Raw genomic sequence first — 14,684 nt, 5'->3', positions numbered from 1 at the left:
ATTCTCCTGCCTCAGCCTCCTGAGTAGCTGAGATTACAGAAGGCCACCATAATGTCCAGCTAATTTTTGTATTTTAGTAGAGATGGGGTTTCACCTTGTTGGCCAGGCTGGTCTCAAACTCCTGTCCTCAATTTATCCGCCCGCCTCAGCCTCCCAAAGTATTGGGATTACAGGCGTGAGCCATCATGCCTGGCCAAGATGCCACTTTGGATCTCTTGCTCTACCAGGTATGTGCTAGGCACTTAAGTATTACTTGATCCTCCCTGCCTCCGGTGAGGTAGGTATTATCTACATTCTACAGATAGAATGCTGATGCTCAGAGAGCCTGGGATTTTCCCAGGACCACACAACTTTAGAGAATAAACAGCATGAAAATGTGCTTCTTCATTTAGCTTTTAACCAGAAGTGTCCTTGACTGCCTTTGGTTCTCTGCCAGGGTCTTGACCTCCAACATCCACTTATGCTGTCAATAGATTCATCTTTTTCAGGCACCCAAGTCTAAGATATCTGGATCCCAGTTGGGCCTTATAGACACAGCTAAATATCTCCACTATAACCTAAAGAGGTATTTAAATTCCCTGTCCAAGCCCCCTTAAAGTTGGTAAGTACAGTGCCTTTCAATCCCATTTATACTTTTTGACCAGAATGACAAGGTTCTGAACATAAGAAGGCCTTAAAGATCATCTTACCCGATTCCCTCATTTGATAGATGAGGCCACAGGAGAGTGGATAAGTTTGCCTGGGTGGTGGGAGTTGGGGGTGGGTGACAGGTGGGGTGGTGGACTAGTGAGAGCAGTGGCTAGAGGATGGGATAACCAGAGTTTGCAGATCACAGCCTGTGGGCCGATCTATGCCTCTACCTGTTTTTGTAAATAAAGTTTTATTGGAATGCAGGCACACCCATTGATTTATGTATTGTCTTTGGCTGTTTCCAAACTATAACAGCAGAGTCCAATAATTGCAATGGAGACTGATGGCCCTTAAGGTCTAAAATATTTACTATCTGACCTTCACAAAAAAATGTTTCTGATCCCAGGGAAAGAGAGAGGCACACAGGTAGATATGAGTTATTATTAACTTTCTAGTTCTTAGAGGGAGCGTTAAGTTCACAAGTGTTTGTTGTGTTATGATGAATTAATGATTGAATGCTAATGGGGGCCATTAATGGTTATGTGTTTCCATTAATAATGGAAATTATCATCATTAAATGCTGTGCACTTGAAACAGATAGGAAGGAGGGACTGGAAAGAAGGAGGGAAGAAATCATTGAGTTCTTAAGATTTAAGTGGCTCTTCATCACCTGACTTGCTTTGTCACCTACACCTGACATTTCCCCTTTGTATCTGCGATGCTCAAAAACATGCTGGAAAGAAGGACAAAGATGGCAGGTTGGGTAATGTGGGCTTTCTGGAAGAGGCAGGATGAATATACTGGATTCTATGGGGTGAGAAGGGGCTTGGCCAAATGATGAAAGAGTCCACAAAGTACAGGCTATTGAAAATCATCAAAATTTGATTTTTTTCAACTTCCATTCACAACAGGCCTCTTCCCTCTGTACCTGCAGAGTGGCATGAGGGTCCAGGTTCCATGGCCCTCTGTCAGGACCTCCCTCAGGACATCCCTCCTGCTGACCAGTCCAGGTTGTCCTCAGATGCTAGCAGCATGAAAGTCCTGGAAGCCTTTCTCATGGGAAATTGTGAACACTTAGGAAGACACTCTGGGCCACGATGGGTACTGCCGTATTTAATCCTGGGCATGGCCTGGTAAAGTGAGGGCTATTGTTGTCCCCATGTCAGAGATGGGGCTCTGGGTGGGCAAGTCACTTGCCTGGAGACAGAGAGCTGGTGATAGTGGAGCCAAATACTGACTCTGGACCCATCTGATTCCAGAGCCCAAACCCAATGGCTCAATTATACTTCCTGGAGCCCGGGATTGCACTTCATGCTGCCTCCATAAAAGCGTACACACAGTGACACACAGTTAGAACATTTTGTTTTATCTAGAAGAGCAGCTTCAGGCATTGAAACCCCACCTCAGCAAATGGCAGGGGATTTGCACATTCAAAGAAACGGTTCCAGTCTCTGGTGGGAAAGTTCCCTGCAGCTTCAATTAGAGAACAGTCACAGTTGACCGACGCCTGATGCTCACAGGGGCGGCTTTATGGTTTTATATGTGAAAAATGAGGGCAGGGCCAGGACCTCAGCATCAGGGAAACGAAGAAAGATTAAGAAGTATTTCTAAAGTCACACTAACCAAAAGGTCAATTCGACTGGGGGGCTGGGGAATGGGCGGGGTGTGGGGGCAGCGAACAAGCAAGGCAGCAGCTGAGAAGTATTTGTGGCACCAGAAGGAAGGTTGTGATGTCCACTAAAGGAAACCATGGCTATGAATTTCAGGGCATCAAGACCCTGTCAACACAGCTAATCCCCACAGATGTTGGCTGAATAAGCCTTCGATGACCAAAGAAGTGCACTGTGCAAACCGTGTCAGCCTCCAGCAGGCCAATTTGTCCTCATATTACACACTCTGCGGGCTCTGCTCCTTGACCCCCAGGTCGAGGGTCCCGTCCGGCATCCCCCAACCCAATGAGGGGTGACCCAGCATGGTTAATAAGTCAACAGAATTCAGAAGCCACGGCCGGATTAAGAAGGCAGTTTTATTTTGGTGCCCTGTACTTCAAGCAGATTAAATAATCAAAAAGGCCGAGCCATTGGGGTCATGTTTGAATGCTACAGCTGTTCACCAAGGTTTGACAAACATTCTTTATGCGGCTCATCATCTGAATGGGAAAGGCAGGGATGATCCTGGGGAGGCCAACATTTTAAGAAAGAAGAGGGGCATGATCCCAAGATCCTCTTATGGAAACTGATCCCAGCCAGATGGAGACAAGGGGAAGGGCTGCTTAAATAAGTGGGCTTTTGAAAGCAACAACTGTTTTCTGCATTGAAGGAAAGCAAGGGCAGGGTTCAGAAAGACTGAATGTAAAGCTGGGCTCCCAGTCTGCCATGCCCTTCGTGTGTTGCTCTGCACATTAATTAAGGGGTCTACGAGGTCAGCAAGGACGCCCGAGAAGACTCAGTCATGAAAGGTGAGCCCTGATCAATTCCCATTGGAAAAGTTCTTGTCTGGGAGAAAGACGGGATCCCCTCACAAAAGTATCTATGGGAAATCTATTTTCAAGTCGTCTGTCTTAAAAGGCTGGACAGATATGAAAAATGTCTCTGCATGGGAGGATTTATGTTTGTGCATGTTGGGTGCAGAGGAAGAGGGTGGAAAGAAATGTATGCAGCCATGACATGAATATGCAGTTGGCATGTCATGGGCCATTTCATAGAAAACATGGTGCTTGGAGTTGGAGTTCATATATTATTCCTTTGAGGGGAAGAGTGGAACCAAAGAAAGAATGAACAAATTGGCTACAATCTCAGAGAGGCAAGCCTTTCATTAATAGATTAGTGGATTCTGCTGCAAACATATTCTCTGGTTTAAGAATTAATTTCCTGCAACTAATTAATACCTGAGCCCCGCAGCTAAAAGTGAGGGGTGTCCGTTCATTACTGAGGGGAAGACGTTTTGGCTTTGAAAGGAGTCATTTAGATTATTTGCAAAATTATAGAAAGGAAAACAGTGGTTTTGCTCTTTGATATTCTGGAAAGGGGAAGGGGACTGTGATGTTCTGCATCCCTTGAACTAAATTAAACTGAGAAGAATCTCTTTCAGAAGGCTCTCTAAACATCTTCCCTATTGCCCTAGAGCACTGTTAGCCTCACTAGAGAATTTAAGGAAGAAAGGGGAAAAGGCTCAAGTGCATGACAGCCACACTGTGTTTCCCTAGTTGAGGCCCAAAGCAAGCAAGCAAGCGAGCAAACAAAGCTCCTTTCAAGAGCTTCAACTATGAGTAGATAACTATTTTGAGTTTTGAATATTATTGTGTGGCCTAACGAATTCCTCTACTGCTTTATAATAAAATGCCCTTGACAGATGTTTCCCATATTTTGAAATTCAAGTCTCAGGAAAAAAACCAGAAGGGAGTGTTATAGCTACTTTGGTGAATGACAGAGCAGTATCTAAGAAAATGTGAACTTAACCTCCTCTCTGAGCCCTGTAAGAAGACTTCTTTGGATTCCAGAGACCCTCTCCCAGTTCCTGCACAGCCAAGGCAGTCTGAACAAGGATGCTATTTTACAGCATCATTTAGAATGAAGAAAAAAACTGCAACAGCTCAACTACCCCTCATAAGAGTGGGGGTAAATATTAATACTAAATGTGGCATGGTCTCACCATGGAATATGCTACAGCAGTTGAAAGGAATGAATTAGCTTTCCACGTATCAATGTGGATAGACCAGTTTTGAGTGAACAGAGCAAATTGCAGACTGAGACATGTTGATGATTACATTTATTTGGATTTTTAAAAAGTGTTATGCAAAACAGTGTGTGTGTTTGTGTGTGTGTGTGCGTGTGTGTGTGTGTGTATTTGACAGGCAGCAGAGCACAGCAGATAAGAACTCTGACAGACTCTGGAGGGAGGAAGACAGCCCTGGCCCTTATCACAGCTCTGCTATAATACTTATTCTCCATGTGAACTTGGGCAAGTGATTCAGCTTTTCTGTGCCTAGCTTCCTCATCTTTCAAAAGGGGGTAATAATGGAACCATATTTACAAGGTTATGAGGATTAATTAATATACATATTTATAAAGCACTTAGGATGGTAGTTGTATGCTATATGGTTATTTGCTATTTTTGTCATTACTAACGATTGTTTTTAAACTGTCTGGAGAGATACATCAGTAATGGTGTGAGGAAAGGGGCTTATGCTGGAAAACAGAAATTAGGCATGAATCAAAGTAAGTTCAACTGCGTAAGTCATGCATTGCTCTTTTGAGTTAAAAGGAAAAAGAATCAAGGAAGTATGATAACCCATGAATGACTTGCAGAACTGTTATAGAAAAGGGGTATTCATTATATTATTCTTAATGCTTTTCTATATTTTTATAATCTTGAATAAAAAAGCAGCAGACACTATCCTTGTTCATGGAATTACAACGGCAAAAATGGATATCAATATGTAGCAGTGTTTTAGATCTGCCTTATCCAATACAGTAACCATTAGCCACATGTGGCTATTTTTGTTTAAAATAGTTAAAATGAAATGCAAATAAAAATTCAGTCCCTTGGTTGCAGTAGTGCCATCTCAAGAGCTCGACAGCGACACATGGCTATTGGCTCCCATACTGGACAGCAGATGCAGGACACTTCTATCATCACAGAACGTTGTATTAGACAGCACTGTTCTGCTGCATACTTTACAGAAATGAGGATATCTGAAATCCTCTATCACTCTTTTACACATCTGGCCCCACATAATTCTGCTGTGGCCTACAAAGGGCATATATCCCTCAAATATTTTTTTCACTCTTCTATTTGATATCACTAAGTCTTCCATCTTCTGAATCAGAAGACACTGAGTACTTTTCTCAAGGCTTCCAACAATAGTTGGCACAAAGATTGCAGTAGTTACTGACACTGGGGATGTACTCTGTCCAGCCCGGCTCTACTAAAGATGATGAGTGACAGAACCTCTCTTCCAGATTGTAGAAGGTCTTACCTGGCTGGAAAGCACATTACCTGTAAATTCAAAGGGGAAAAAGTGCTGATACCACACCTCCCAAACCGGTTCCTATCCCAATTTCTTTCTGTTTGTTGTAGGTGAACTGCTCCTGTTTTCCAGTGTGATTGTCCTGCTCCAGGTGGTATATGGCTGCCCAGACAAGTGCCGATGTCACTCATCTACAAATTTTGTAGACTGCAGCCAGCAGGGTCTGGCTGAAATTCCTTCCCATTTACCTCCTCAGACTCGAACACTGCATTTACAAGATAATCAGATACACCATCTTCCTGCTTTTGCATTTACGTCAGTGCCATGGCTCACGGCCTTAAACTTGTCCAACAATTCCCTTTCAGATCTGGCCCCTGGAGCTTTCCATGGGCTTCAGCACTTGCAGGTTTTAAACCTAACCCAGAATTCACTCCTTTCCCTGGAAAGCAGACTTTTCCATTCCCTCCCTCAGCTGAGGGAGCTTGATTTGTCATCAAACAACATAAGCCACCTTCCCACATCCCTGGGAGAGACTTGGGAGAACCTAACTATACTTGCGGTTCAACAAAACCAGCTTCAGCAGCTTGATCGAGCGCTCCTAGAATCCATGCCCAGTGTGAGGCTTTTATTTCTCAAGGACAACCTCTGGAAATGCAATTGCCACTTGCTTGGCCTTAAACTCTGGTTGGAGAAATTTATCTATAAAGGTGAGTCATGTCTATTTGGAACCCCCCCATCTGTGTGTTACCAGCCTAGGATGAATCTCATCTGTTCTCTGCATTAGAAAGAATGTGGAGGAGTGTGTAAGGGATGGATTTGAGCTTTTACACATCGGTGCCATTTCACGGTATGGCAAAAGAGTCAAGTGAGTCATTAGAAGGTGTTTAAATTCAGGATCTAAATTAATCTACAAATATGTTACATGGAGATAACTTTCACTTGTTTAATTAATACAACATGAAGTTACTTATCTGGGAGTATGCTGTTAAGAAGGAGGACATTCAATCACCACCTGAATAACTGCTCAACCCCAAATAGCACGAAACTCTTATTTTCAAGTGTGTTCCAATTATGGGTATGGTTATCTCTCTCTGGGATATTTTTCTCTCTTTGTCTGCTTCTACCCATTTGACAACTGTAATTCTCTAAAATTATCCTTTCTGCTTTAGCAAACACCACTGTCACTGAAATTGGGTGCAACAGGGCCTCTCTCTAAAGTTACTCACAATTTCTTTAACTCGATGATAAGAGCAAAACAAGAGATCTCAGACTATTAAAGATGAGGGGCTCTGGAAACCACCCAGGGTTAGCAAACTACAGCCCCAGGGCCACAGTCCATCTCCTGTTTCTGTAAATAAAGTTTTATTGGAACACAGCCATGCCCATTCATTATATACTGAATGAGCGGTTGCTTTGCACTATAAAAGCAGAGTAGTTGTGACAGGGGCTGTGTTGTCTATCTGGCTCTTTACAGAAAAGTTTGCCAACCCTCGTTGTCAATAGGCAACAGAGTCCCAGAGAGGTTCAGTGACCTGCCCAAGATCACAGAGCAGAAGCCCAGGTGAGAACAGAATGCATGGCCTTTGGGTCTTGACCCGACATTCTTTCCTCCACTTCACAGTGCTTCTCTCCTTCTAGCTCTCAGCATGATTCATTCATTCCTATATTTGAGTGCCTTTTGTATGTCAGCCACTGAAAAGATGGCAGTACCTACCCTCATAGAGATTTCATTCTGGTAGTAGAAACAGATGTTAAATAAGATGATAAATAAAGATACATGTTTAGAATAGTAATTAGTGCTAAGAAACAATGAGGCAGGGGAAGGGGAGAGTGATAGAATGGGGGTCTCATTTTTGATAGGATGGATGGGAAGATGTCTCCAAGGAGGTGACATGGCTGAACAGAGCCCAAAGACTGCGGAGGAATGAGCCATGAGATAATTGGGGGAAGGAATAGTGAGCACAAAGGGCTTGATGAGGGGGAAAACTTGGCTTGGCTGCGGGACAAAAAGAGAGACAAGACAGTGGCTAGTGCAGAGGAAGGGAGTGAGTGGACACAGACAAGACAACACCAGTACTTGGGGGCCAGATCATGCAGAAGTGTGCAGAGAAGTCCAAGATGCCTGGACTTTAAGTGAGATGGAAAACTCTTGAAGAGTTTTAGTCAAGGGAACAATATGATCTGATTACAATGTAAAAGGTCACTCTGTAGACTCTTGGGGGAACTGACCAAAGGCTGCAGAAGAAGAACCAGGGAGATGAGGGAGAAGGTGATTTCAGTCAGCCAGCGAAGATGATGGTGGCCCAAACCAGGGTGGCGAGACCTGATCAATGCTGGGAGATACTTGGAATACTGAACTGACAGACATTGCTAATGGGTTGGAGTGGGTGATTAAGAGAAGACCATAATTATGGGAACGTCTATTTTGATTTGTCCTGCAGTGATAACCAGGTAAATGGTGATGCCTTCAGCTGACAAGGGGCAAAGAGGAGACTGGGGGGAGCGAGTGAGTGTGTTGGGGAGGTGGTCAACTAGGACTTCAGCTTGGGGCATGTCAAGTTTGAGATGTCCTGTACAGATCCATGGGGAATGGTTGAGTTGGAGGTTGTATATTTAAGCCTGAAGCTCAGGAAGATGTTGGAGCTACAGACATGAATTAGGGAATCAACAGTGTCTGCATGGTTGCAGCGGTTCTCAGCAGGAATGAGGTTAGGGTGAATACAACATGGGTTCAAACTTATGATATTGAATAAATCCTTCTCAACAATGTAACAGCAAACTACATAATCAATAACCAGTCGGCATTCAAGCCAACCAGCAACAGCAGCCACATACTATGGCAACATCTTTCTTATTAGAGGTTGCAAATAAATTGTTGACATCTACAGGTAAAGTGGCTTGAACTATTGTATTCTGGATCAAATCGTAAGCACAGGCCAGCCCAATACAGAAAGACAGTTTTCATAAAAGAACATTTCTTGATTTAAAAAAAAACAGTTCCCAGGACTAGGGCACTGGAAGCAACCTGGGATGGGATGCATTCTGCCCTACTCTGCCACAAACTTGCTGGTGGTCTTTGGGAAAATCAGGACAACTTCACTAGCACTCAGTGTCACCAGAGGGAAACTGATAGTTTTAAGCCAGGGAGTTCCTACGGCCCACTCCGGTCCTCAGATTCTGTGATGCAGTTCAACACTCCCTCCCAACAGAGCTGCATGAGCACAGATCACAGCTTTTCTTCGGAGAGAGGCAAAAATTGATTTGGGGTAATAAGACCTGGATGTCCCAACATAACTAGGAAAAATCCAAATACGTGCCAAACACGGGAGGCAGTCGGATTATAGATATATTGAATACAGGCAAAATAAGGGAACAGATATTAGTCAAGGTCTTCTTTTTAAAAAAGATATATAAACGAATGCAAACACTACAGGTATTAGAAAGGGCAGGCTAATTGACATAACAGACTAGCCCAGACTTTAGTTATATGTGCAATAAAATCTGTTGCTCATTCATGTCATAGTTCAAGGGAAATGGGGGCAGGGTCTGCATTCCATGCAGCCATTTAGGGACATAAGCCCCCTCCAGCTTGTGATGCCACCAACTTTATTACGTGGCCTCTAAGGTCATCCCCAAGTGGCAACAAAATGCATGGCGGATTACACTGGGGTTTTATGGCCTGGAGGTGGCATTAATTGGTTCCATTGTCCAGAATTCAATCACATGGCCCCAAATGGACCACAAAAAGTGGGAAAATTTAGTCTTTCTGCTGGCCTAAGAGCAAAAAGATATGCTTTGGTGAATACATAATAATATCTCTTCCACAGAAATATGCACACAGATTGTATGATTACTATTCCTCTCTATTTACTAGTAAACAAGTCATCTTCACTTCATTAAACATTTACTCTGAGCTAGGTATTATGCTAAATACTTGACATATTTTATCCAACTGAGTCCTCAGAGCAATCTTGGGAAGTGAATTTTAATTATCCTCGTCTCCCACTCTCCAGATGAGCAAGCAGAGGCACAATGTGGTCAAGGAAGTTTTTCAGGGCTGCACAGCTAAGTAATGTTCAGACTCAAGATTTGAATCTAGTTTCTCCCAAGACAGAGGTGAAGAGCTACTAGTGATCAGATAGAGAACAATGAGCACTTGGCAAGCTGGAGCTTCCTGCATTGTCAGTTACATGAATCTAGAAGGATGTGGGACCCTCCGGCTATAATCAGCAGATTTGGCTAGGGGGTCACGGCCCATGAAATGGTGGAGAGTGGGAGTTGCATCCTGGCTGAGGATCACCTGCACAGGAGACCATAGAGCATTTGGCAGCTATAGCCCCTGCCTTCCAGCTATGTCCCAGGCTCTAGTCTGGGTATTTCCTTGGCTCTGGGTCCAGAGGCTGTGGCTCCCACCCTAATACTGAATGGCAGAAAGTCTGGAACTGGAGAGAAGCAGTTCTTAAGTCTGGGGTGATTGGGTAAACCACCCTAGTCAAGGTGGAAGTCAGCTGATGAACCTGTCCATCCCCCTGGCAGGTGGCCTTGCTTCCCCTTGTAGAAGTCTCCATGCTCTCTGGCTGGATGAAATATCATGACTACTTCTCAATGCCCCATCACTTCATTTCTGTCTCTCTGACCTTTTTGTCTTGCAACCAACTTCCTGGAAGAGGCTCTTATGGTCAGGTGCAGAGGAATGAAATGGTCCATGAGGTAAGAATCCTTAATCTCAATGGCACTTTGGACTCATCTGGAGCAGCTGCTCTGAACCTCTGGCCTCATGAAAATCAGTGGCTCAAAAAAGGAAGAAATTCCCTTTTTATCTTTCTGCTTTAAGGTGGGGACTGTTTCCTCAGAGGATTGCTAGAAAAGCCAGGAGGACTCCAAGAGACTCTGGTGGTAGGTGATTCAGTTTTAAGCAGTGGCAGCAAAAAGGACATGGGTTGAATTTTGCCACTGCCGCTTACCCTGGTGTGTTGGGGCCACCTGATAATCCTTGCACTGCAAGATAGGCCCTATGTACTTACAGGGCCACTTAGGACTTATCTTGTAGGCTTAGAGAGAATAAATGTGAAAGCATTCCTAGAACTCTGAAGTGCCACGCAATGGAGGGTGCTAATAATGTTGAAGTGATGCCCTCTGCATATGTCTTTCTGGTATAATTTCATATTTCACTTACTGTGTGTACTAAGAATCTCCTCCAATCTAACTTTGCTAACAGCAGTGCCAATCTTCTCAGCTGGCCTAGGGGAGGTGCTTATGGCAGCCTGAAAGGGCCAAGGCACAGGTCATGTGGCAGTTCTGTCCACTCAAAGGCTTCCTAGAAGACAGTGCCGAGGGCCATCCTGCCCACTCCTCTGACCTCACAATGCTCCTGAGAGGAGGAAGTGGCGAGGCAGTGAGTGCAGTGGAAAAAACTTGGACGGAGGATGGAGAATTGGGTTTGGATGTTGTTTCATCCACTCACGAATTCTGTGAGTCCGGACAAGAGTTACCTACAAGAGTGGAGTATTAGGACTTATCTAACAGTGCTTTGTAAACCATCAAGTTGGATACAAATAGGATGCTTTCATGGCAGAAAATTTAGTCAGCAAAGTGCATTTTCCCAAAGTCAAAGAGAAAATCAGTGGTCACACTAGACTAGACTTCAGTCTGCTACCTCAGTGCTCTTTCTAGGAAAGAATGACTGACCACCCAAATTCCCCGTGACCAACAGCAGTCTACACACCTGAGGATATCCATCACCTTGCAGGGAAGGGAAACTGGGTTTAATAACCCATTAGAAAGTTCAGTACTCAAAGCCGTAAATGTTCTGAGGCCTGAGGAGACACATTCATGATACCTAATTCCAGGAACTAAATTTCCAGTATTGTCAAATCCACAGATCACTCCAAGACCACTCCATCTCTCCATCTGGCATCACTGAACAGTGTTGAGACACACAGGATCTTTGTAATGAACACACAACAGCACAACAACGCACATTTATTGTATTTTTTCCTTAGATTTCCAATAGGAATCTGGTACACGAAAGATTTCTTGTCTGTGGGGCTCACTGGGGCCGTGAGTGGCAGGAATGCAGTGGGCAGCCGTGCTCACCATTGGCCCCCAGCGTGCCTTCTTGTCCGCTTTTGCATTGTTTTCTCTGAGCATTTGCAGAACATGAAGGTTACTGGGCTTCTAATGAATTCTTGGTCATAAGTAATTGCCAATTTAGTGTGTGGCATTTTTAGTATTTAGCCAATTTAGGAATCTTAAAATCATAAAATATGGTTGTTACATTCTTTGACTCCAGGATTAAAAAAAAATGGTACTTCATAAATTCCATCTGCCTAAGTTTTTGCAGGCAGAGGATTTTGGAACTCTGTTGTATCAAGGCTCTGTTATTGTCCTTTGCTTTTGTCTTTTAAAGGGGGAATAACAGACGGTGTCATCTGTGGATCACCAGACACCTGGAAGGGAAAGGACCTCCTTAGGATTCCTCATGAGCTGTACCAGCCCTGCCCTCTTGCTGCTCTTGATCCAGAGTCCTCGCAGCCTCAGCGGCCCGGCTCTACCCACGGTGTGGTCCTGAGGCCTTCTGAGAACCACAACTCGGGGGAGCGAGACCTCTTGGAGTGCGAGCTCAAACCCAAGCCAAGGCCTGCCAACCTGCGTCATGCTATTGCCACCGTCATCATCACTGGGGTTGTGTGTGGGATTGTGTGTCTCATGATGTTGGCAGCTGCCATCTATGGCTGCACCTATGCGGCAATCACAGCCCAGTACCATGGGGGACCCTTGGTGCAAACCAATGATCCTGGGAAGGTGGAAGAAAAAGAGCGATTTGACAGCTCACCAGCCTGAGAGCTTTTGTCTCAAATAGGATTGGTCATTGCAGGCCAGAAGATAGTGTCTGAGTAGGGCTGATGTGTTTACTGTTAGTCTCATTTTGCTTTTGCCAAAAGAAAAAAAAAAAAAAAAAGATGTGTCTGTAAAAAATATTTCTGGGGAGGAATTTATGTTGTGATTTAAAAAATACCATAGGCAAAACAGAGATGATAACTTGTGCTCTGGGCCTGAGAAGTTATGATGATGATTCTATGTGGGGGTAAAACACACAGAGAAAGGGAAGATGCCATCTCTTCCAGGTACTCTTCTGTGGATTAAGTTCCTTTTACAGAGCAACCGAAATTCAAACACACATGCCAGTCAGCATTCCTGGAGCTTTATGGTCCACTGGAAAACTGCCCGATTCTGAGTGCCTGGGAAGAGGCTGGTGATCTTACCCGAGGAGCACCGAATGCCTCTATAATTCAAGTTCATGCTGGATCAGTGATACTTTCAGATGTTGTATATGTTATGTATTTAATGGGAGTGTCTGTTGGTTGGGAATTTCATAGCTTGCCCCAAGAGTCAAAGTCTATTTCATTTTCTAAATCAGAAAATCGTTTGGGGCTTTGTAGGCCTCAGAGGAAGAGGAAGATTCCATGTCCGGATAATAGGACTCAGGCCCCGAGTCTCGGGAATTTTTCTAATGCAAGGGTAAATAACATATAAACAAACACAAAGAGGATGGGGAGCCAGAATTTGGGGCAGATATTACCAAAAGGCCATATCCACCAAGGGATTGGAACCTTCCATTTAGAACTCTTACAGCAGGAATGAATTTAGGTTGGGCTGAGAGCGAGATAATGACTTTTGTGTATCTGTATCTGCATACATAGCACACAGAGTGCACAGAGTTGTACAACCACACCCACATATAAACATACTCAGAGCAATCAGTTTACCCACTAATGAAATGCAGCCGTGTCAGGGTGGAAGCCAGCAGCTGTTGTCCACCACCCAGATCGTCTACTCCCCATGCTGGGATAGGAGTAAGAAGGAAGACTGCAGAGAGTGGGAATTACCAAGAGACTCAAGATAGGTGGCGGCAGCTATCTTCAATGTTATGTAGGCCATGGTTTTAAAAAATCAGGTGTGGCTGTCTTTACTCCACAGACATGGTCTTGAAGAGTTGCATGCAAAGTGAATTTTTGTAAATTGAATCATCATTTTAATGCAGTAGGGGAGCTGGCTATTTAAAGGAACCTTTCATGGAATCTTTCTGTAATAGAAATAATTGGCTCCAGATTTATCCATTTTGTAAATTTGCATTTTTTCATGCTAGGTTTTCTTAAAGTGGAATCTACCTGTTCTCTCTCATGATGCTCACAGTCACCTGTTAGTATTAAAATCATTTTACACAAGAAGAGAGGACAGAGGAGTTATGGACATGTTAAAAGCAGAGAATGGCAAATATAGGGCCAGTTTTTCATCCAGAGGCCATGACAGACATTGCTAATCAATCCCAGCACTCTTCCTAGCTCAGCATCACAGATGCCTTCACAAGACAGCACTGTAGGCAACCAGAACTAATCAACTGGAGTTGGTTCAAAGGATAAAACACATTTGCCATTCAGGGTACTGGCTCTACATTCACTCCGTAAGGCCACGTAATGATTGGTTTGGATCCTAAATCAGTAGTCCATTCTCTCACTGAAATGTGAATGGAAGGTTCACATGTATCTATCACATCTATCATATCAGACAGATGCAGGGAAACGGGTGAACCTACCACATCTACTGTGCAGGTCTCACACTGACGCACCTCTAATAACCACAGAGACAATCTACACCTGCCATGGTGCTTCATAGCTAGTGTGGGCCCCACACACCCAAGGCTAAAGATGGACCACCTTTCTGGAGCAGCAATTTTGCCAGATGATTTTTCTAGGGGATGAAGTTTAAATTTTGATGGTAATTTTTTTTTTCTGAATATCAAAAGAAACTGAAATACCTTAGATTGTAGATCAAAGAAAGACCCCAAGGAAAGCCTGCCAATCCATCAGCTCTGTCCCAGGCCCTGGCACCTCCTCTCCATGGGTCACTCAGTGGACATGGCTCAATATCCTTCTTTATGGACGTAGTGACTACTTTCCAAGTGAAAAAAACCTTTCTTTCCATGGCTCTGGACTGAGGATGGTTGGCCAAGAAGGCAGTGTGAGAAAGGAATTTTATATGTTTTTATACGTCATCCCAGTTTCACCAGATGTTTCCAGAGCTC

The 14,684-nt window shown here is 44.0% G+C and overlaps 2 protein-coding genes across 9 annotated transcripts in view; one reads left to right on the top strand and one right to left on the bottom strand.

The window, feature by feature from the left end:
* The window catches only part of CACNA2D3 (calcium voltage-gated channel auxiliary subunit alpha2delta 3), a 931,957-nt gene that overhangs the window by 137,434 nt on the left and 779,839 nt on the right, over nucleotides 1-14,684 (bottom strand). The window lies entirely within an intron of this gene.
* Nucleotides 2,934-12,661, top strand: LRTM1 (leucine rich repeats and transmembrane domains 1). 2 transcript variants are annotated; one of them, XR_012431276.1, is made up of 4 exons: nucleotides 2,934-3,088; nucleotides 5,710-6,306; nucleotides 7,074-7,160; nucleotides 12,009-12,144. XR_012431276.1 is itself a non-coding variant. In XM_015445442.4 (3 exons), the coding sequence occupies exons 1-3, from the start codon at nucleotides 3,082-3,084 to the stop codon at nucleotides 12,440-12,442; spliced, it is 1,038 nt and encodes a 345-aa protein (XP_015300928.3). In that variant the 5' UTR covers nucleotides 2,934-3,081; the 3' UTR covers nucleotides 12,443-12,661. The 2 variants fall into 2 exon arrangements, 1 of the variants encoding a protein (XP_015300928.3); XM_015445442.4 differs by lacking the exon at nucleotides 7,074-7,160 and having other exon boundaries at nucleotides 12,009-12,661.

The sequence above is a fragment of the Macaca fascicularis genome, chromosome 2, assembly GCF_037993035.2.
Source record: "Macaca fascicularis isolate 582-1 chromosome 2, T2T-MFA8v1.1".
Taxonomy (NCBI): domain Eukaryota; kingdom Metazoa; phylum Chordata; class Mammalia; order Primates; family Cercopithecidae; genus Macaca; species Macaca fascicularis.
This window is presented reverse-complemented; position numbering and strand designations above follow the sequence as displayed.

Excerpts from the sequence above, each read along its gene's own strand:
- LRTM1 (XM_015445442.4), top strand. Across the intron at positions 6,307-12,008 it reads GGAGAAATTTATCTATAAAG|GGGGAATAACAGACGGTGTC; the intron begins GTGAGTCATGTC and ends TGTCTTTTAAAG.